This window comes from Dermacentor albipictus, chromosome 1, assembly GCF_038994185.2.
Source record: "Dermacentor albipictus isolate Rhodes 1998 colony chromosome 1, USDA_Dalb.pri_finalv2, whole genome shotgun sequence".
Taxonomy (NCBI): Eukaryota; Metazoa; Arthropoda; class Arachnida; order Ixodida; family Ixodidae; genus Dermacentor; species Dermacentor albipictus.
In genome coordinates this window covers 312,070,765-312,091,799 of record NC_091821.1, presented here as the reverse complement: position 1 = coordinate 312,091,799, position 21,035 = coordinate 312,070,765, and the positions used below count along the sequence as shown (strand labels likewise).

Here is a 21,035-nt window from a genome sequence, read left to right as displayed (position 1 = left end):
TTACTCCGATCCATGACGTCACGCTACCTGGTCCGAAATTTCCATTGACAAGGCTGGCGTGATGAAAGCGGTAACGTGAAAATTATTGTTGCCTACTCGGGAGCATCTCCATTTAATTCTATGGCAGTTGAGCCGGTAACATTACGTCGTGGATCGGAGTGAAAAGGCCTTGTGCTACCTAGGTGGCGCTGATCCTTGCTAAAAACACGCTCCGGCGCCGGTGCAGCTGTCATCTAATCAAACCGCCCTCTCCCGCAGCTGCTCTGCGCTGGGAGCAACTGGGTTCTCTTTTTTTTTTGTCGCCAATTCAATACAGCCAATACAAGCTTCGCTTGAAAAAAATAGCGTAGACTGCGCACGCTCTTCTAACAGCAACGTGCAGCCGCCGCACTAACATCCTGCTAGTTAGTAACAGCGCAAAATGTAGACAAGGGACGAGACAAGAAGACACCACAGCGCTTGGGGTGTCTTCTTGTCTCGTCCCTTGTCTACATTTTGCGCTGTTACTAGCAGGATGGAAAGCCAACAAGCCCAAGCTGCTATTCTAGCGCGCTAACATGTTGCAACTATGACGATAAATGTGCACGTGGCGCTTAGCGGGGCACATTTCCTCCCGGTATGCTTGTGCTGGAGGGAGCGTTGCGTAACAAACGTGAATCCAGAGGATTCAGCCCTACACGTGACCACAGAACTTTCACGCATATAGTTAGTATTGGGGGCGAGGAGTTACGGAGTCGCCATCTGTCGGAAGCGCCTCCCTTGCGTAGTATGAGGGATCACACGGCGCGCTCAGGTGGTGCGATCGCGCAAACAGCTCGCTTTTCACCTCGCTTTTCCGTTCGTTCGGTCTGGCTGCGACGTCACAAAGTAGGCCGTCCGCAAGATTTGTGAGAACGGGAGGGAGAGCACAGCCAATAAACGAGCGAGCCCAGCCCCGGAAGTTTGCGTCACCAGTTTGAGCTTCGATCGGGGACGATACATTAAGTGCAGAATGTTTGCGATGCTTTAATAATTAAACACGTAATATAAGAAAAAGATTCTTACTGTTGCAACATATAATCTGCCTCGGAAATCTCATGCGAGAGCAGAAAACTAATTTAAGCGGCATATATTTTGGTTTAGTCCGCTAGGTGGTATCGCACACGTCAAAACAAATTGGCGGGAGCGCGCAGTTCAATTGCAAAATCGCTGTTCGTCAGTTGCCAAAATGTCGTCGCACAAGAACGTCAAGCTTGGACCTCACGTGTCGCCACACCAACGTGAACTGTTGGTGGCGTTTATGGAGGGCCATCCCTATCTTGTGCGGGCATCGTGTGCACTCACACCGGAGTGCACGGTGGAGCGGAGGCGGCAGCTTTGGAGTGAGCTCGCCGCCCTGCTGAACACTGAGGGCCCGGCCGCCAAGACAGCCGAACAGTGGCAGGTCTTTTGGCGGAAAGAAGTATTTCTTTCCCGCCGAGATGCCGCCACAGCTTCCGCAAGTCAAAGGTGAGTGCGAGGAGCGGTTCTGTTGCTCGCGATATTTACAATGCTGTCCGTAATTGCAGCGGCACGGGTGGTGGCCGTCTGCCCGGCCTTCGTGGCCGTATCATCGCCCTAGTGGGCACCTCCACGGTGACCGGAGTGTGCGAGGCTTTTTACCAACCACTCGACGAGGTAAGCCATTGACAAACGCACCAAAAAAACGGGAGGACGCGGCAGTAATTTACAGTAGTTGCGCCGCGTATACTGCATCGCGTAAGCAATGTTATACCCCAGTCACGCAGGCCGCTTCCTTCGCAATCGCGCCCAGTTTAGATGGAATTTCTCGACAGCCACTGGCTCCTTTCTTCATTCCGCGAAGGAGGCAACAGAAATAGAGAAATTTTGCCCCGATCGGGATCGATTCAGATCAAAAGTGCCTGCGTGACACTGGTATAACAGAAATAGTTTTTCTTCCTTTATGTGCATGTGTTTGCTGCTGGCATGCACAAGATGGTTTACTACTGGGATTTCAAGAGATTTTTTTCTGCTGTCATAACTCTATGTTAGTGCATATTGGGAGGAGCAGATTACGCAAACTTGACAAAACTGCTTCTTCGCATTTTATACATAATTCAGCCCGCCATGGAGGTGACCGTGGAATCTGTGGGCACCACCGCAGGAACCAGTGGCCTTTCACGTGAAGGTAAGCTTTTGCTCTTCCCTGTTGCCTTCCTGTTTGTGGAATCTGTTTCGTATATAAGGAACGCAAACTATTTCTACTCTAACCGTTGAGTGAATGTACCCTCTATAACCAATATAGGAGCACTGCAGCAGCCAGGAGTGGGCCCTGTTGAGCCACTGCCCCGAAGCCCTCCAGCCACTGCACAGCCTGCAGCTGGCCCTGGCGGAGTGAGAACCAGTAAGTGAAAAGGAAATATCCTGCAATGTCACAGCTTGAATGCACTGGACGTAATGTAGTTGTGTGTTTAGTTCATTAAAAAGTGGTACTTTTTCCAGGCTACCAACCCCGGGTGCAGCGCCGGTCGCGAGGCCCTCGTCGGGCGTCCCACCGGGACGCCTTGGTCGAACGGCTCGCGGATGACTCGCGGCTCGCGGAGCACAACGTGAAACGGCGAGCATTCTCGACAAATGCACTCGGATCAATCAAAATTAAAACAGCACTATTTATATTTATCACAGCGCAGGCGCAGCATTTAATTTCACTGTGATCACAGTTGTTTTCAATAATTAACATCGCTAACGTTCGGCGATGGCGGATCGCGTTTTAATCTCGAAAAACTCGACCCCCGCCAGGGCCAGCCATGTTCGGCGAGCGACGACATTATGAGCAGACGACAGGCGCATCGTCTGCTACTAGCGCTGCTATGGCAACGGCCATTCATTCTTCGAAGCGAATGCCCTTGTCGACCGTTCCACGAAAGCGGCCGTTTCCCCTCGCTTTTGGAATGATTGACAGGAGTGTGACGTAAACGCATTTTGTGGTCCCGCCCCGGCGCAATGGCCGCCGTGACGAAACGCGCGGGCGCCAACGAATCACGAGAGGGCAAGCGAGAGAACGGAAAAGCGAGCTGTTTGCGCGATCGCACCCGACACACCACGCGGCAGCCCTCCTGGACATTTATGTAAGTATTCTCAAAACGAGAGAAGTTTTTGACTGCCGATATAATATTCCAGGGCAAACTTAAAGCGCAGAATCGTTTACAGACGCCATCTCTTTACCGAATAGGTACAGCGAACGCCACTACGCGCGGTCGCCGCGATGGAGTCTCCCAAACCGGCTTCTTGCGTGAAAGGTAGGCAAGCGCTGAAAGTAAACTATGTGAAATATGTTCTTACAGAGGGCTGTCTGTATAACCACATTGGGCATAGCAGAATGAAGCATCAACGCAGCGATCGCATGGGCTCCCAGCGACCGACTGCGCATCTGCATGCATGTCCGCGCACAATGTTTTGCTTTCGCTGTGAGCGCGTTTTCGCACCGTGCCGTGATCATAGGCCGCAGCGTATGAGCATTTGACAGTTACTAGCAACCATTGTTGCGTGGACGCTATCAGAACTGTTCAAAAATAATTTCGTTATAGAGACTTCGACGCCTACGGCGACTGTGATGTGCCGTCGCAACGACTCAATCTTTCCTTGTTTTCAAAATTTTTGGACATTTCAATATTATTTCTCAAGTTGCATCGCACTGAATGTTTATCGGTCTTCTCAGCGTGCGATTTCCCTCTGCTTCTTTTTTGTAATCCAGTGAATTAATTCATAACACAAACATGACCATATGCCATGCCTTCTTTTAATGCGTTTCTTACCGCTCCCTTTCCATTCCAGTGAACTTGTCAGAATCTAGTATCAACAAGTTCATAGACCTAATAAAGCGTCATGACATTAGCCAGGCAGCGGGCGTGGGCGAGCGTCTCAGTGCGCGTTTTCTGCTACTCACCGAACATCGCGCAGTCCCGGCGCCGTAGCAGAAATTTTCATCGCGTCTGTGCTTGCTGCATACCCAAGTTGAAGCCGATTGCTGTCTGCCAGTCCTAAGTTTCGCCAGCCAAGCTTCACGCAGCTCCTTGCCCTGCGGCTACGTGTGAATAAGGCTGACACCGGGCTCCATTGTGTACGTCTGGCACTGCGGCACTGAGCAGTAGCCTACCATGCATGCTGCACACCGCCAAAGGCAGCCACTACCTATTATAGCACTTCCAAATGTTTTCAAGCAGACACCCAATGCGGCAAAGCCTCACCACTTAATCAGAACCGCGGTGCAGGTGGGTCTTCAAACTTTCGTTTTCAGCTCGCTTCGGCGCTTCCGAAGCAGCCGACGTGGCCGCTGTGTCCACGTGATCCCTCATGCCACGTCACGCCGACGGTGGTGCCAGCTTTTCCAGTGGTGGAGCTCGCCGCCAATACCACCTCAAGAGGAAAAGCTGGACAGAAAAAAACGTCGCAACCGCAAAGGCGCCGCCATGTTGCTGCCCCTCATATTTGTAACGCTATAAATATTCGAAATATCTTGTAAAAATAAGCGTTTTATGTGTGGCGTCTTGGCTGCAAAATATTCTAGCACATACAGTCCAGACTCGTGTGCAGAGCAGTAATGATTTTTTACACGCAAGCGTACATGCCCCGTCTGTGAAATCGGCGAGATGAAGGCGGATACCGCCGAGCTGAAAAAGGGAAGCGAGCGCCGGGGGATACGTGTGCCTGGAAGTGGAGAGGAAGGCGCGCGGCGGAGGGGGGAAGAGGGCGGTGGGGGAACGTCGCGTTGGAGGACCTGGGTTCAGCTGTTCTTTATTCTATGTTCACCTCCTCTGGCAGTTGCTGTGGGTTCTGTGTACTCCATGAATGTACCGGGTTCGTCTGGCGATCGAGTGGTCAAGCAAGAAGTTTCTCAGAAAGCAAATGGCGGCAGGTCCAGCGCGAGTCAACCGACCCGTTCACGAAGTGAAACATCATTATAATTTTTAGCAAGCCAGCAACCTGCTACTTTCTTATTGGTTATTCATTTTTCATGATCTTTCATAAATTAGTTATGTGCACTTTTGCTGTAATAACCATACTTTTCACACCTTTTGTCACATGGAGTGCTGATTGCCACTTGCCAAAATATGATTGCGGGACGATGATTTATCACTGGTATATATTATCTGTAATTAAACCACTTATATTTTTGCCTCCTCAATCTGCACTTCTGCGTTGTCTGTGCGTGCAAGTCACATGCATCTCGCACAGGGTGTTTTGATTGACTTCACGATATCTAGTGAGCACTCTACAAGCCCTGTGTGTACCCCCCCCCCCCCAAACACTTGCTCACAATCACCATATTTCGGTTTCAGTGACTTTTGCCACTTAGCAGCCAGGCACGTCGCTGCCACTCCATTTTGGCATACGCATGAAAACTCACACCAGGCTCGGTCGTATATGTCCTGCATTGTGGCACCGAGCAGTAAACCATGCTGTAAGAATGGGCAGCTAAGTTGCTCCCTTGGGAATGAAACACGTCATCTACAACCCTACAATCAAGCCAGCCAACGAGCTGCGCACCAGCTTCTCAAGCCGGTTAACATTGACATGTGGAAGAGTATGTGTACTGCTCCATATAAATTTTTCACATTTGACTGCAGAATGACAGTACATATACGAAATGAAAAAAGATATGATTTGATTTATAGGCGAGGTATTCTGCAGTGGAAGTATTATAGCAAATATTTGTGAACTCAAAGCCGCCTCCATCTGACAACAGTCAACAACACATACGTTATCGCAGACAAACATGGCAACTGAAAAGGAAACACAGTAAAGTTTCAGTCTTGCTTCCATTCATCATAGTCGAGCAGCACAGTTAACTCACATCTCTGCCAGAAAAACTTACTGTCAGCAGCCCATTCAAAGAACTCATTTTCTCTTGACACTGTGCCATCTTTCCTGCAAAAATGTCTTTGAATATTGAAGACAGTTTGCATTTTTTCTTTGCCTCAGTTGCAGTCAAGTCCATCCAATTTGCGAATAAGGAATTGTCGAGGGCCACTTAAATGTACATGTACAATAAAGGTACATGTAGCAATATAAAATAGTTTGTTTGATGGCATCTAGTCTGGTTGGGAGGAAGTATGTCGAACAAAAGATTTAGTGAAAATAGCCAACCAAGATGGATAAGGTTTAAAAAATTTTATAGCTTTTGGCTTCTGTACAGAAGCCTTGTTCATATAAAAAAGACTCCTTAAGTTTTAACCTATCCTTCTTGATCGGTGTTTTCACTATTTCTTTCGTTGCAATATAAACAACCAAAATTGCAGAGACATATAGCGAGAAAACGTCCACAGTATGGTTGGCAAGGCACCCCCAAATAAGTGCGCGCCAACTAAAACCTACAGCGAACAAAGCCCACTGGGCGTAGTCCGCTGAGCAGAGCCACATTAGTACATTGTAGCCACATGTTGGGTCGACTTTTGAGAAAAAATCTATGGTAGTTTAGGTTTACAGAAGGTATCAAAAATGTGAAGGGAACCACTTCTACAGAGAGTTGTCTTGCAAAGGCTGGCTGCGTGAAGTATTCCTCCCTTTTAGTTTATTTCCTTTTCTCCATGCACATAAACAATTCAATTAAGTATTCATAAACCAAACTTATTGGGAACCAACATTCTGGTTCAGATGAGATATCGACGAGAAGTGTAGGGCAGGCACCAGGCAACAATGTTTCCAGGAACCAATGATGTGAAATAAAGACCTCAAATGTGAGCAGAAAGCATGCGGCAAGGGGTGGAGAAAGCGACAGCAACTACAGCAGGCCAGTGGCATTAAAACCTACCACAAACCAAACGTCGTAATATGTCTAGAATATGGAGAAAGAAAATGTCTAGAAGCGCTGTTCACATGTGCACATTGGGCAACTGAAAGCAGGAAGACAACATCAGAGGAGGTTGCTTTGCAAACAAACTTTTTGCCTGACCTGACATAATACTCCCTCTTAAATTTTATTCTCTCTTCTATGGTCACAACCGCACAAGCAGCATGCTCCAATAGCTGCATCACTGTGGCCGACACATTTATAAGTGTTCTGTGCTGCATCTGCCACACCTGTGTTGGCTGCGTCACATCAACCCAGTCGCACAAAGCAGCATAGTAACTGGCTAATTTCTTCAGAATTATGTGAGGAGTCATCCTGGCAAATACAACTTAAATGTTTCATCTGCTAATTTAAAGGCCTCGCATTGAATCACATTAGCTCGGTAACTTGGAGCAGTCTTCACAATTAGTTCACAAAGTTGCCACTCAATATTGTAGAGTTGCAGTATTGTAAACACTGGCCTGTTTGACTAAAGGTCTGTCGAAAACATTTGTTTCACAGAGTATCATGCTAATACATAAAATAAGAACTAAGATACTCTGTAGCTACAAGAGTAGTAAATGCAGTTGAAAGAAATGTTCAGTGCAAGGTCAATGCATTAAAACAATAAGAAGACTTCTTACCGGTCAATGACAAATTGGTACTATGTCATGACTGCACGAGAAAAAAGGCAGCAAGCAATATCAAACTAAGCAAATTATATGTGGCTCTCAGTACAGGGCACTAAACTAGCCCTTTCTGGGTTCTCACTGAATTATTAATAACAAAGTAATGTCAGTAATCATAAATGTAAAAATGAGTTCCCTTGTCCTATCAGAAACAACAGGAGGAGTATGTAGCCACAGCACCTCACAAAGAAAGGAAATTAAAAGTTTTATTATCATCATGAAGTCACATCCATAATTACTGTGAAAAATGAGAACTAAATGCCAAGGCACTTTAATGCACAGGTACAAAATAGAGGAACAGAATAAGACTAGAGTGCATGGCAAGAGACATCTTGGTCTTCAAGGTGTATGTGCTTTTTCTACAATGAAAAAAATTGTTAAATTCTAATGCAATAGCATGAACTCAAATGCAAAATGCCTTTGTGCATCACTAAACGAATATCTGACATGATAACAATGTGCAATCAGTTCCGGAAAGTTCATTAGGCTCAGCCTGCAAGTCAAAGCATGAATTGCACCAGCTTCTCAAGCCAGTTAACATTGACATGTGGAAGAGCATGTGTACTGCTCCACATAAATTTTTCATATTTCACTGCAGAATGACAGTACATTTGCTAAATGAAGAAAGATATGATTTGGTTTATAGGTGGGGTATTCTGCAGTGGAAGTATTATAGCAAACATTTTTGAACTCAAAGCCGCCTCCATCTGGCGACAATCAACAACACATACGTTATCGCAGACAGACATGGTGACTGAAACGGAAACACAGTAAAGTTTCAGTCTTGCTTCCATTCATCATAGTCGAGCAGCACAGGCAACTTCGCATCCCTGCCAGAGAAACTTATTGTCAGCAGCCCATTCAAAGACCTCATTTTCTCTTGACACTGTGCCACCTTTCCTGCAAAAATATCCTTGAATTTTGAAGACAGTTTGCATTTTTTCTTTGCCTCAGTTGCAGTCAAGTCCATCCAATTTGCCAATAAGGAATTGTCAATGGCCACTTCCAATGAAGCCGTATCATCAGTGACAATGGCTGAAAGCTGCCACATCTCTTCTGGGCTTACCTTCAGCTTGCTTGTAGGAGTGGAAATATAGCCCTTGATAATCACAACCTCGGAGTTGTCTGGATGCTTGCCATTTTTCAACACACAGCTAAGTTGTGTGTATGGAAGAGACGGCAATGACTGTTTGTCTACATTCCGTTGCTGGGGCTCCTCTTTAAGTGGCTCAATATTTCTGCTTGTGCTTTGAGCAGAAGTGCTTGGATGTGACTCAATGTTTGGTTCACCAGCGTTGTGCTCTTCATCAGAGTTAGCAGCATCCCGTAATGCTCCATCACCTGCCGCTAGTGCTTGGAAGTCGAGCTGCTCACGAAGGAGATCTTCGTCAACATCGTCATCGATACAGTCTGGCCCTTCAGCTTCCGGCTCTAGATTTCCCAGGTTAATCTGGCTCATCAGTACATCATCAGGATCCACGTCTGCCTCGTCAGCTCTATCCCACGCATCTAACACCGAGCTGGACATTCGAACTGTTGTCGAATTGCTGTTCGCCACTGGAATAGTAGTCTCTCTGCTGTCATTGTGCTGCTGGAAATCATGCCCGGTTCGTGGCGATCCGCTCGTTGTACGAACTCGCTCAGGTCGATCAGATGTTCGGTTATTGCTACTCTGGCGATTACTTATGACGTCGCTGTCCGTTTCTGAGCGGTTGGCGGTCTGATGGCGCGCTGCTCCGTCTAGTACCTGAGCAGGGTCGCGACCTATGACTCGGCAGAGCACTGCCTCTCGACAGTTCTCTTCCAAAAGGGATTCGACCATGCCGCCGAGGATACGGACATTGTCCGCGCGTAGGAACATCACGCCGCGTCGGCATTCAACGGGACCCGTGATCAGTACCTTGATGCCAGGTCGCATGTCGACGCTCATGCATCGCACCGGTTCAAACTCGATAGCCTGCATCCGGCGAGTACCGTCAGTGAGCTCCAGCTTTAGCATTCTCTTCGGCTGCGCCTGCCACGGAAACGGTTTCTCGATCGGATCCGCCTGGACGACGGTGTTGGGGTTCTCGGTGTTCGTGATTTTAAGCAACTGAGAGTACGCCGGCTGGCTGACGTCACGCACACTGTCCACTTGGAGAAAAAATGAACCTTTCAGCATAAGCTTATGAGCAGCGAGTGCACTCTCAGGCAGGCAAGTCATTCCCAGTTCCCAGAGATTTGTTAGGAGCAACTGGTAGTAGACTTGCTTGTACACGTCGCCGCCAAATGCCGTTCTTTGTAGAGAAGCGGTGCTTTCCACTTGAAAATGGCTTGCACAAGCTTGCAGCCAATTTCTATTAACTCTGATATGCTGTTGCGCAAACCTTTCGGCGAGATCGTCCACTTGGCTCATGATGTACTCTTCACAATTCCCGCCAGATCGCCGATGTGTGCTACCCTGTCGTTGCTTTCAACTCCAAACTCTGCCTAAAGTTTTCAGCAATCAACTCATAAAAAGCATCCTCAGTACTTCATATCGAAGCCTCAATTACATTTCGTACGAGTACGATGACTGAATAGGTACAGTAATCGCGGTTCGCGCATAAATACCACAGAACACCTATGTAGACACACTTTTGTTAGTTTCGTATATATATATATATATATATATATATATATATATATATATATATATATATATATATATATATATATATATATAGTTCGTAAAAAAGGTTTTGCGCTCACCGCTGCGCTAAGCTTGCTCAAATTTTGCAGAAAGATCGTATTTTGGCGTCTACTTCGTTTAGTATAACACTTGGCACAGGTGACTGCCTGGTTTTTAACAAGAAAGTGAAAAATTCACTGCGCTTATGGGGATGCGAGCTGCTGCCGCGACGGCGCAACTGTTAATTTCACCGCCTGCCGTCAGCTGCAGAAAGAAGCGTTTCAGGGAGGTCTGCCGCGTGTTGTCCGCTCCTTGAACAGACGACTCTCCCGACTCTCCCGACGGCAGGCGGTGAAAAAGCTTATGCCGTCGCAGCAGCAGCTCGCATCCCCACAAGCGCAGGAAAACTTGCACTTGCTTCTTAAAAATCAGGCAGTTAATTGTGTCAAGTGCTGTAGTAAACGAAGCAGACGCCAAAATGCGATCTTTCTGCAAAATTTGAGCAAGAACAGTGCAGCGGTGAGCGCAAAACTTTTTTCGAACATGCCTAGCACAATATTTAGCACCCTGTATATAAAGGAAGCGAAGGGGGAGAGTTACACGTCAACCGACTTTTAACAGTAAAATAAAATGCAATTTTACCAGAAACATTTAATGAGTTAAACACGAGCACATACTACAAATCGAGGCGGCGATTTTATTAGACATGCCGCGCCATCTACAGACGACTGTAGGTAGTCACAGAGGCGGCAGTTTTGACTTCTGTCCCGTCGGCACAACGCGCGACATAGCGCGAGACAAATCTAAGGTGGCTACGAAAGCACTGCCGACTGAAACTAGAAATGTCCACATTTTAGACTGTGCGTGAAGGGACTCTTCAGTTGCGCTGGCCTTGCAACTTGGTTCTGGAAGTCGTCGTTGGGATCCTTGTGATCTCCCAGCTGCTCGTCATGTTTGGTAACCGTGTTTACCTAAAATAATAAGAATAAAATTAAATAAATGAATAAATAGCAGCCTGCAATTATATTCCTCAAAATCATAAGGTAGACGCAAAGACTAGCACCACGCACGCTGTAGGCGCTGTAGCTATTACAGTGAACAGCTGTTAATGACGCATTCGGTGCATACCTTGTCCTTGACGCTGACCTTCCGTATTCATCTGCACTAGGTGTGTACTGGATATCTGCACCGCTCACCCATTCCATTTGACTAAGGGCCAATTTACGCTCGAGCCGCCCATCGCCGCAAGCCGCACTGCACGCTTGCGGTCGCGCGAAAAATTGCACGTATCCAGCACTTGTGCACAAATTACCATTTACACTGTGTGCACAGTGTATACCTTACACACGCCGCCAGATGTCAACAAACACGCACGTCGCGGTGCCAGAGGGGCAGTGCGTGTCACCTTGCTCTTCCATAATGCCATTCGCTGTATTTCCGCCACTCAAAGGTGGCTCACCACGTCAATGCCACACATGCAGCACAGAATATGACAGTGCAAGAGTTGCGTTTTCACCATGACGCGGAAGCTTCAACCTACATCGACAAAAATATGACAGTGTCGTCTGCTGTTGGCGATAGTTGCCGACTTCGAACAGTGTTGCTCTGCGCACTGACGAATGTTTTTGCGAGCTTTCAACAGAGCCGTGTCCCCAAACCGAAGTGCGGATGCAGGCGCATTCGAACCGCTCGAGCTAACTAATAAAAAAATAACTAATAATACAGCAAACGTAATAACAATATCCTGGCACAATGCGAAATATTGCTGGTCGCCAGCACACGAGGCTGCCAACTCGCTGATGCATGTTGCCAGTTGCAGGTTACCTATTTGGTCAACCAGAGGGCGCATGTGAACCGCACCGCATCTTGCGGTTTCCGCGTAAATGCAATTTTGCGACCGATCGCGACGATCGCCCGTTTTTCACGATCCGCATGCATGCGGTGCGGCGTGCGGCGATGGGCGGTTTGAGCGTAAACATATATCGCCGCAAACGTTTATAGCCACCATCACTGCTGCTACGACGTAACAGCTGTTCACTGTATGGTGTGTAGTCGCAAGGTGAAACTCACGCCGATCTCTGTCTAATGTGTCATCACCATCAAAACAATTAAGATCGTTTTCGTTCTGGGCACGTGGTGTTTATTTATTATTTGTGGGGGCTGCTCCCTCATCACCATCAAAAAAAAGAAAAAAGAAGCTGCGTCACTTTAACATACGCTAAAGAGGATAGGTGAAAGCCGGCGCGCTCACGAGACATTCATTAAATTACTTGACATTCTCATTCGAATGCGTTGTTACTTCTTATTACTTGTTTTCTGCCACCAAAGGTCGTGGGTTCGAGTGCCTCAATTAACACTACAATAAATAACTGTGTCTTAATTACCTTAGGTTTAATTAACACCAAAGGTCGTGGCTTCGACTTCCACCAAAGATCGTGGTTTCGAGTGCCTTAACACCAAAGGTCGTGGATTCAACTCCCACCGATCGGCATGGGTTCGACTAATAATTGTAGCACCATCAATGTCGGTGCCATTGAATTACGGTCCCACCAAAGGTCGTGGCTTCGACACCCCCCCAAAGATTGTAGGTCATAATTAAATTCATCTTAACTGACACCACAAGCAGGGGGTTCGACTCCCTATGAATTTTGGTGCCATAACGCTGGACATCGGAGTTTTCGTCCCATGAGCCGTCTAAAGCTTTCGCTCAAGTAGTAGGGCCGAGTTCACTCGCTTGCTGCAGTTATCACACACGTATGCGCTCTGCAATCAACCTCGTGTGGAAAATTATTGAAAGAAAGATTAGTGTGACCACACGCTCGATGGTCCTTTCTGCATGCAACATGTTTCTACTCGACCCAGTAATGTTCTCAGACTATATATGTTGCTGGGCGGCGCACTATGTAATTAACTGCAGTTTAGAACGTCTCGATGTCTTTTCATCGTCAGCCGCTCCGTACGGAGCGACAGACGATGAAAACATTGAGGCACTCTACTGCGGTTGGCAGACATGAAGGAGGCACACGCGCGGCGAGCATCGCGAAGCCACAGGCGAAAGTGGAATTATCTTTCAATGAGTCCCGGCTCTCTGGAGGGTGGAGCCTGTACTCATTACATAGCGTCGACCGCTCTGTATACGAACGGGGTTGATCGTCATTCACCCGCAACGTGTAGAGAACAATTTATTTGTAGCGTTGGTTATAATCGCGCGTGCCGCGACGAAAGAATCCACAGCGCTGTCGCAATCAATGCAAAATTTTGGTGCAATTGGCGATCTAATCAGCTGCAGAAGTATATAGTGTCCCTGTACATGGGAGCAAACGTCTCTGGTGCTGGATGTGTGACGTCACAACACTCACGTGGCTGGCGGCGCCACCGGCAGCAGACTCGGCGTGCTCCGCATTGTGTCCGGCAGCGGCGGCGACCTCCTTGTTCCGGCAGAACCAGCGGCGGAAGAAGTTGCGGATTGCTGTCAGCCTGTCCATGCCCCAGTTTTTGCCTTGCGGGGCAGACGCGGAGCCCTCGTAGCACAAGACCTGCAGCAGTAGCGCAGGACGTATGTACTGAGCGCACACCCGCCGCGCGCACAAAGAGCGTACACGCCTTCATTTCACATATAAGCACGAATGGGCGTCGTTCGTACGCAGCTGTATGTATACGTATAGCATTATAAGTCCGGAAGCGATAGTTTTTGCCTAACAAATTCGTGCACAAACAGTACATGCTTGCAGAGGTAGCGCTAAACTGACACGGCACGAACGAGAGAGCCCTGGCTACGCCCCTGGTAAGTATATATATATATATATATATATATATATATATATATATATATATATATATATATATATATATATATATACTTACCAGGGGCGTAGCCAGGGCTTATGGGGCTTCGCCTCCCCAGAAATTGTTTTCGTGCTGTCATGTGCCGCCGACTAGAACAACCCCCGGCGCCCGAAATCAGGCTGCATTTTGTCTGCAATATCCTTTTGAATATCCTTTAAGCCGATGATGGCGGCTCAGTCTTGTCTGCGCAAGGGCCAAAAGTGAAGAGAAAGTGCTTCGCCTCCTGTCGCGCGCGAGACATCAGAGGGAAGGAGAGAAAGATGTGATCTGTAAATTTGTGGTTGGGCAACATGTTTATTTGCCTTCTTTGACGCATTATATACAGTGACTTTTTCTTAAATTACCAGATTTATTAAAGATTTATAAGTATATTTAGATATCTTGTAGCGAAGTTTTGTGTATACGTGCAGTGAACTTTCTTGCCCTTTATGAAGCTGTATCTTCGCATTTGTATATTCCATTCTATCTTCGCCTTTCTAATATACGAGGGCGAGTCAAATGAAAATGAGGAAACCCACGCCGCGCAATAATGGTTCGGTTCATTATGTGCAAAGCACGCGCGTAGCACAGAGGCATCTCTTTACGAAAGTGACACACAGGTGTGAGGATAACGGTTCTTGAATGCTCTCATACAGTGGGTTGAACATGGTTGCGTGGCATAATAGACACTCCAAAAATTGAACAGCGTGGTGTCGTGAGGTTTTTGACAGCTGAAGATGCTTCCTAAAAAGAAATTAGTCGCGGTATGGCTGCCATGTACGTTGAACATTGCATTTCATTGGCCACTGTTAAGCGTTGGAGGAAACGGTTCAAAGAAGGACGTGAAAGTTGCAAAGACGATCCAAGGCCGGCCCAAAGCCACCGTGCAATCACCCCCAACACCATTGCAAAGGCTGATTAGATAAGAACGGAGGGTAAGCATCGATTAATTGACAGGGCGTGTGAATTAACATCAGTCACGGCTCGGGTCACACCGTAATTCATAAACGTCTCGGTTATCGGCTCTTGTGTGCGCAATGGATGCCCAAGATTTTAAACCACCGCGAGAAGACGGAGAGGTTCGGCGCTGCTTTGACTCATCTAATCCGGTATCACAATGAGGGTGACGACTGTTTGTCTGCACTTGTGACCGGGGACGAATCATAGTGCCGCTACTACGAGATTGAAAGACGACGACAAAGCTTACGGTGGAAACATTTGAATTCACCACCGCAAAGAAACCAAAGGCAGTCATTTCTGCCGGAAAGGTGGTCTCTCTCTCTCTCTCTCTGTGCGATCGTCAGGGGCCATTACTGATCGAATTTGCTAAACCTAGAGAGACTATCAATCGCTTCCGATATTGTGAAATGTCGGATCGGCTGCGTGTCGCAATCAAAAACAAACGACGTGGAAAATGGAGAAATGGGGTCATGTTGCTCCACAACAATGCCCGTCCCCACGTCGGCGATGTGCTGAATACAAAATTGGCAATGTTCAAGTGGGAAACGCTGCAACATCCATACAGCTCAGACCTGTCGCCTTGCAACTTTTACGTTTCGGAACATTTGAGGAAACAGCTCAAGGGAATTAGGTTGGTGTCGGACGATGACGTGAAAAAGTAAGTTACAGACTTTTTGAAACAGGAACCCAGGGAGTTTAATCACACGGGAATCACGCGAATCGTTAGTCAGTGGGACAAATGTTTAAATGCTCATGGAGACTACTTTTGAATAAAGTACCCCGTTTGTCATATATTCGCATTCGCGCACTTTCATTTGAGTCACCCTCGTAGATTTTGCAGAACCCCTGCTTTTTATATGCGTTCTCTGTTGTGACTATAATTTCGGTGCAATTACTCACAATACACGACCGGTGACAGCTGCTCCTACGCGTACCCGCCGTGGTTGCTCAGTGGCTATGGTGTTAGGCTGCTCAGCACAAGGTCGCGGGATCGAATCCCGGCCATGGCGGCCGCATTTCGATGGGGGCGAAATGCGAAAACACCCGTGTACTTAGATTTAGGAGCACGTTAAACAACCCCAGGTGGTCGAAATTTCCGGAGCCCTCCACTACGGCGTGCCTCATAATCAGCAAGTGGTTTTCGCACGTAAAACCCCATAATTAAAAAAAAAGCTGCTCCTGCGCAACATATTGTAACAAAAGACAGCGTCATTGAGATTTTCCCCTGGTCGTTGCATATTATGTACATAAATGTAAACAAGGTTCTTGAATGAGAGAGAGATATGCAAGTGAGAGGGAGGCAGGGAGGTTAACAAAGTTTCTTTAAAATATTTGTCCTCAACTTGCTCATTTCTTGGCCTTTACATTTTTCATATCAGTGGCTGGCTTTAAACTGATATAGTTATAAAGTTCGTGTGTTACTTTCTTTACTTCTTAAATAGACAGGAAACATGGAAGCATTGATATCAGTTATTTCGGGCAAAATTTTTTAGACATGCTAGTATATTCTTTTATTTTAAAAAATGCATATTTTATTTGTCTTGACAGTGCGCACTGCGTATCGTTCAAAAATTCGTTTGCAGCATCTTTGGCAATGACAATGCAGGTATTATTACTGTACTTGATCCGTCGACAAATTCCATAGAGAGGAGGCCGAGCTGGAACATGACCCCCCCCCCCCCCCCCGAACGAAATTTCCGGCTAGGCCACTGATACTGACCAGACTACAGCTGCTCTGGCACTGTGCCGTTGTGCTGCTTAGCCCGAGGTCGCGGTTTCGATTGCGGGCTGTGACGGCAGAGCGTATAAAGGCGTAAAGCATAAAAAACGTCCGCGTGCTGCACTTTCGACACACGCAGAAAGGCGAATCCTGAACTCCATTGCATTGTCAGCGGACATTTGGCCTTGGTTCATAATAATCGGGAACTGTATAGCGCAGAGGGAACGAACACAAAAATAAGTACAAAATGACACACGAAGCGCTCTGTGCGTCGTATTTTACTCTTTGTGGTCGTTCCCTCTGCGCTACACAAATCCCGATGTTCCTCTGCGTGCGACGCGAATTCCCGCCAACCAAAGTGGCGGGTTCCTTTCCTAAGCACTCTCCGATCCGCGTTAGGAACTCCTGCAACGCACACCTCAGTGATTTCGCAGTCAGAGTGCTAGGCTTACCACTCTATTCCAGGCCGTCACATAGGAGGCGTACATAGACGACTCGCTGAAGTTGCGGCTAAACTCGGTCAGCCTGTTCCTGTCGTCCAGGTTCATAGGCGGGCTCTGCGGGGGCTACCATGGGGACGATGAGGCCCGACGCGAGGAGCCACGCATTGCATCGAACCTCTCCGGCTGCCCTGCTGCACACACTGCGCGTGCGACCGCGCCCGGCTCGCCCGGCTCCGCCGACGACGAAAACAAGAAACCGGGCACTCGGTGTTGAGTCCGTGGCGCATACCCACAACGGGGGATCGGCCGCGCGGAGAGAAATATCAGAGGAGGGCCGTAATTGACGGACAAAAGAATTGCGATTATCGGGAGAGGAGAACCACGTGTACGGTAACTTCTCGGCGGTGGACGGCTCGACCGCGGTGTTGCAGAGAGGGTGTGGGAAAGAAGAGGACAGATAGAAAAGAGGAGGGGGAGTAATATTAGGGTTCAGTGCATGACCAATAATTCAGTACCAGGCTCATTTCCTAAGCATGCTCCAATCCACGTTAGACAGGTGATGAGAGTTTATGTGTGGCCCTAACGTCTGCGTCTTGATCCTGCATGCAGACTTTGACACCGATCTCTAGTCCCGAGTTTGGGCCCATATATGGATGCTATGCCAACAGTGAAGGATCACTATCAAAGGACTCTGACAGACGGTGCTGGAAGAACATCGCTTCTATGCTTACAAATAAAAGAGAAAGAGAGTTACAAATTACAATAAAACAAAAAAAAATATTGCTCATATGAAATATTAATTACAAGGTAATGTGACAAACGCAAAAGAGAAAAACTGCAGAAGATATCGATAGCAACAAGCTGTAGGTTTCTGCATGATGCACAGCTGTGCGCTTATAAATTATGTTTCTTCTTCTCATAATGCCTGGAGGCGGATCCTTGGAATATATAAATGAGAATAATGGCCAAATATTTTTTGTGGAATGCAGCGCAATTAAGCTGCCCTGTTCCTGTGAGCAAACCGAACAGCGCCAAACGATAAATTTGGAACAGCACCAAATCAAAAATGTGAGGTCACGAAGAGGGAGTTTGAAGATAATTTTGCACAGGAAGGTTCGACGCATATTAGAATTTGGGTGTGGTTTATTCTCTGGTGGGCCAGCATACAAGATTAACGCCCTCGTTCTTCTAGAGCGAGAAGCTCTGAGGATTTGTCTTGGTTTGGCAAAATGTGTTGAAAATTAAGTATTACACAAGGAAGGCCCGATTGCCCACACTTGTTTGCAGATTCCGCATTGTCACATTATGGAACGTACTTAAACAATTACGAATCTTCATCGAGACGACCGCATAGTTTTAAGGAAATATCTACGTTCCTTGACGAAACATGTTCCCGTCTTTAAACTCCGTGGGTTCTCTTTTGTGCAAGCACAAATAGAACCATTAAAAGTTAAGGTACGCGAGATTGTTTCCCCCCAAAAGCCCGTAAATACTATTAAGGCTGAATGGGAGGATATCATTTTTTCTAACGCTAAACTCCTGCCAACTAGATATTTAAGTGGCCTATTACATAATCATTTGGAGCAATTGAAAATCAAAAAAGTAATATCGACGGATACAGTAATGTGTGAAGAGAAAGCGGGTATAGGCATTTTTTCCGAGTTGCTGGTCTTATTCACTGCGACTTCCTGATTTTACACCCATACTTGAGGCACAATTATTAGCAATTACTTTAGCTCTTCGAGAACTTCCTGTAATTTCTTCGACAGCTGTAGCTGTGTCCGGTTCCTTGTCAGTGTGCACAGCACTCACTTCATAATCAGACAATAGAGTTCTTAATGTACTACAAACTTTAATCGCTTTGATCTTACATCTGGTATATATGTGTACCAGGTCACCGTGGTTTGCCTTTACATACATACATACATACATACATACATACATACATACATACATACATACATACATACATACATACATACATACATACATACATACATACATACATACATACATACATACATACATACATACATACATACATACATACACGCATACGCGCATAAATCTTTATTTCAGCAGCTCACAACATATTACACATTTCGTGCCGGCATAAGCGCACTTCGCTTGAGGGCGGGTCACGGCAGTCAGGAGGTAGCTCGCTGCTTACCAGACAGAAGTACAACATAGATAGAATGTATTATCGCACTTTGTGTACTATCGCACTATATGCAATATCGCTCTTTCCCCGCCCTCGGTTAAGTTATTAGACTATCAATCTCTTGTAAGACCTAAGTTGAAATATGTACGCGCGATCTGGGACCCTCATAAACACAACCATAGCAAGGCACTCGAGTCGGTATCCAAATCGTGCAGCCAGATTCATCTTTTCTGGCTACTCGTATCATACAAGTGTCACTCAGTTAAAATCAAAGGCTAATCTTCCAAAACTAGATAGGCGCCGCAGAACATTCACACTTAAGCTATACCACAAGCTACACCATACCCTCCCTCCTGACAACACCCTTATCAAACCAGCATACCGTCTTTAAAGCCGTATCAACGCCGATAAAGCAGTTTACCCGCCACAAGCTCCGATAAATGCTCATCTTCATTCCTTCTTTTCTCAAACAGCCGTCGATTGGAATAATCTTCCAGTCAGCTAGCGTCATCATTCATGATGATCCTGCGCGTTTTAGGTCCGCCATTGAATCCCTTGCCTGACTGCGTCATCTGCTCGTATTATCTGTAGTGCTCTTCTAAACGTGTTTCTGTTGACATCTGAATATGTTTATCGAGATGTCTGCCTGTTTTTGCTTACCGTGTTCCATAACTAGAAAAATGTCACTGCCATGTCGATTGTCATATTTGATAAGTTCTCGTGTTTTTCCGTGTGCATATATATATATATATATATATATATATATATATATATATATATATATATATATAAACATTTCTTAGCCTGTGGATGTGCAAAGTGTTGTAGTCTTTACGTTTTTCTACGCTGCTGTGTTTCTCTCTTAACTAATTTCACTGCTTACTGCAGTGCTACTGCGTTCCTGCTAACTTGTATGCTCGCCCACCCTTCATGTAAGACCCCTCCAGCAGGGGTATTTGAGGTATTGTAAATAAATAAATAAATAAATAAATAAATAAATAAATAAATATACATATAGCAATCAGCTTCAAAAGAATACTACACACAAGTGTTTTAGTGCGTTAATAGCGAATAAAGAAAATAATCGGTTTAATTTTTCGTTTGAATACTGTCCCGTTATTTCTTCGGGAAAATGGCAAAAAAAAATTGAAAACACATACATACACATACATACAAACACTGCAATCTTTTCATTGTTAACAAGACAAGAATGAAAATAATGACAACAACCAACACTCACTAAAAAAAACAGTACCAACAGTCTTCAAAGCGACCCTAAAGCACCTCGGATTTTTTTAAACATTTCAAGTAAACACGCGCATCGAGTTCAGAATGTCGTCACGACCAATTAGTAAAACGGCAGCGCTACGCGCCGCGGGCACACACACACACAAAAAAAAGAAAACAATAATCTCGTGCTCCTCTCCCGGCCGCGTCGTTACAATTGCTGGTAAGTAAAGTCCCCTTTCCTATTTTAACTTCTTAACATTATCTCTCACGTTTTCTCTCCTCGCACCCGTTTAACCGCAACCTCCTCGGCCAATCCCCCGTAGTGGGTACGTGCCATGTTATCGGAAGCAAGCAAGCAAGCAAGGTTAAACCGCGACAATAAGAAAGAAGAAAATTATGGACCCTTCTATACCGCAAAAGAAGCACAGACATATGCAGTTGGTGCTTTGAGGCAACAACATATAGAAGCCGAGCAGAGCAGTCATCACCTTTTTGTTCCTCGTAATCGCCTAGCCCATATACCGCGATTCCGCCTTCGTCATGTCACCG

The 21,035-nt window shown here is 46.4% G+C and overlaps 3 protein-coding genes across 4 annotated transcripts in view; 1 reads left to right on the top strand and 2 right to left on the bottom strand.

The window, feature by feature from the left end:
* The first annotated feature begins 836 nt into the window (after window positions 1-836).
* LOC139054503 (uncharacterized) overlaps window positions 837-21,035 on the top strand; it is a 42,089-nt gene continuing 21,890 nt past the window's right edge. For both annotated transcript variants that reach the window (XM_070531573.1, XM_070531574.1), the window contains exons 1-6: window positions 837-1,488; window positions 1,548-1,656; window positions 2,101-2,167; window positions 2,285-2,383; window positions 2,482-3,107; window positions 3,212-3,278. In XM_070531573.1, coding sequence (XP_070387674.1) covers window positions 1,208-1,488; window positions 1,548-1,656; window positions 2,101-2,167; window positions 2,285-2,383; window positions 2,482-2,693 — 768 coding nt within the window. In that variant the 5' untranslated portion in view covers window positions 837-1,207 and the 3' untranslated portion in view covers window positions 2,694-3,107; window positions 3,212-3,278. The remainder of the gene's footprint in view (window positions 1,489-1,547; window positions 1,657-2,100; window positions 2,168-2,284; window positions 2,384-2,481; window positions 3,108-3,211; window positions 3,279-21,035) is intronic.
* Window positions 7,686-10,108, bottom strand: LOC135904981 (recQ-mediated genome instability protein 1-like). Its single transcript, XM_065435978.2, has one exon. The coding sequence runs from the start codon at window positions 9,890-9,892 to the stop codon at window positions 8,276-8,278; it is 1,617 nt and encodes a 538-aa protein (XP_065292050.2). The 5' UTR covers window positions 9,893-10,108; the 3' UTR covers window positions 7,686-8,275.
* Window positions 10,825-17,338, bottom strand: LOC135903700 (uncharacterized). The gene is made up of 3 exons (XM_065434053.2): window positions 17,105-17,338; window positions 13,507-13,683; window positions 10,825-11,118 (listed from the first exon to the last, which is right to left on the bottom strand). The coding sequence occupies exons 1-3, from the start codon at window positions 17,198-17,200 to the stop codon at window positions 10,984-10,986; spliced, it is 408 nt and encodes a 135-aa protein (XP_065290125.1). The 5' UTR covers window positions 17,201-17,338; the 3' UTR covers window positions 10,825-10,983.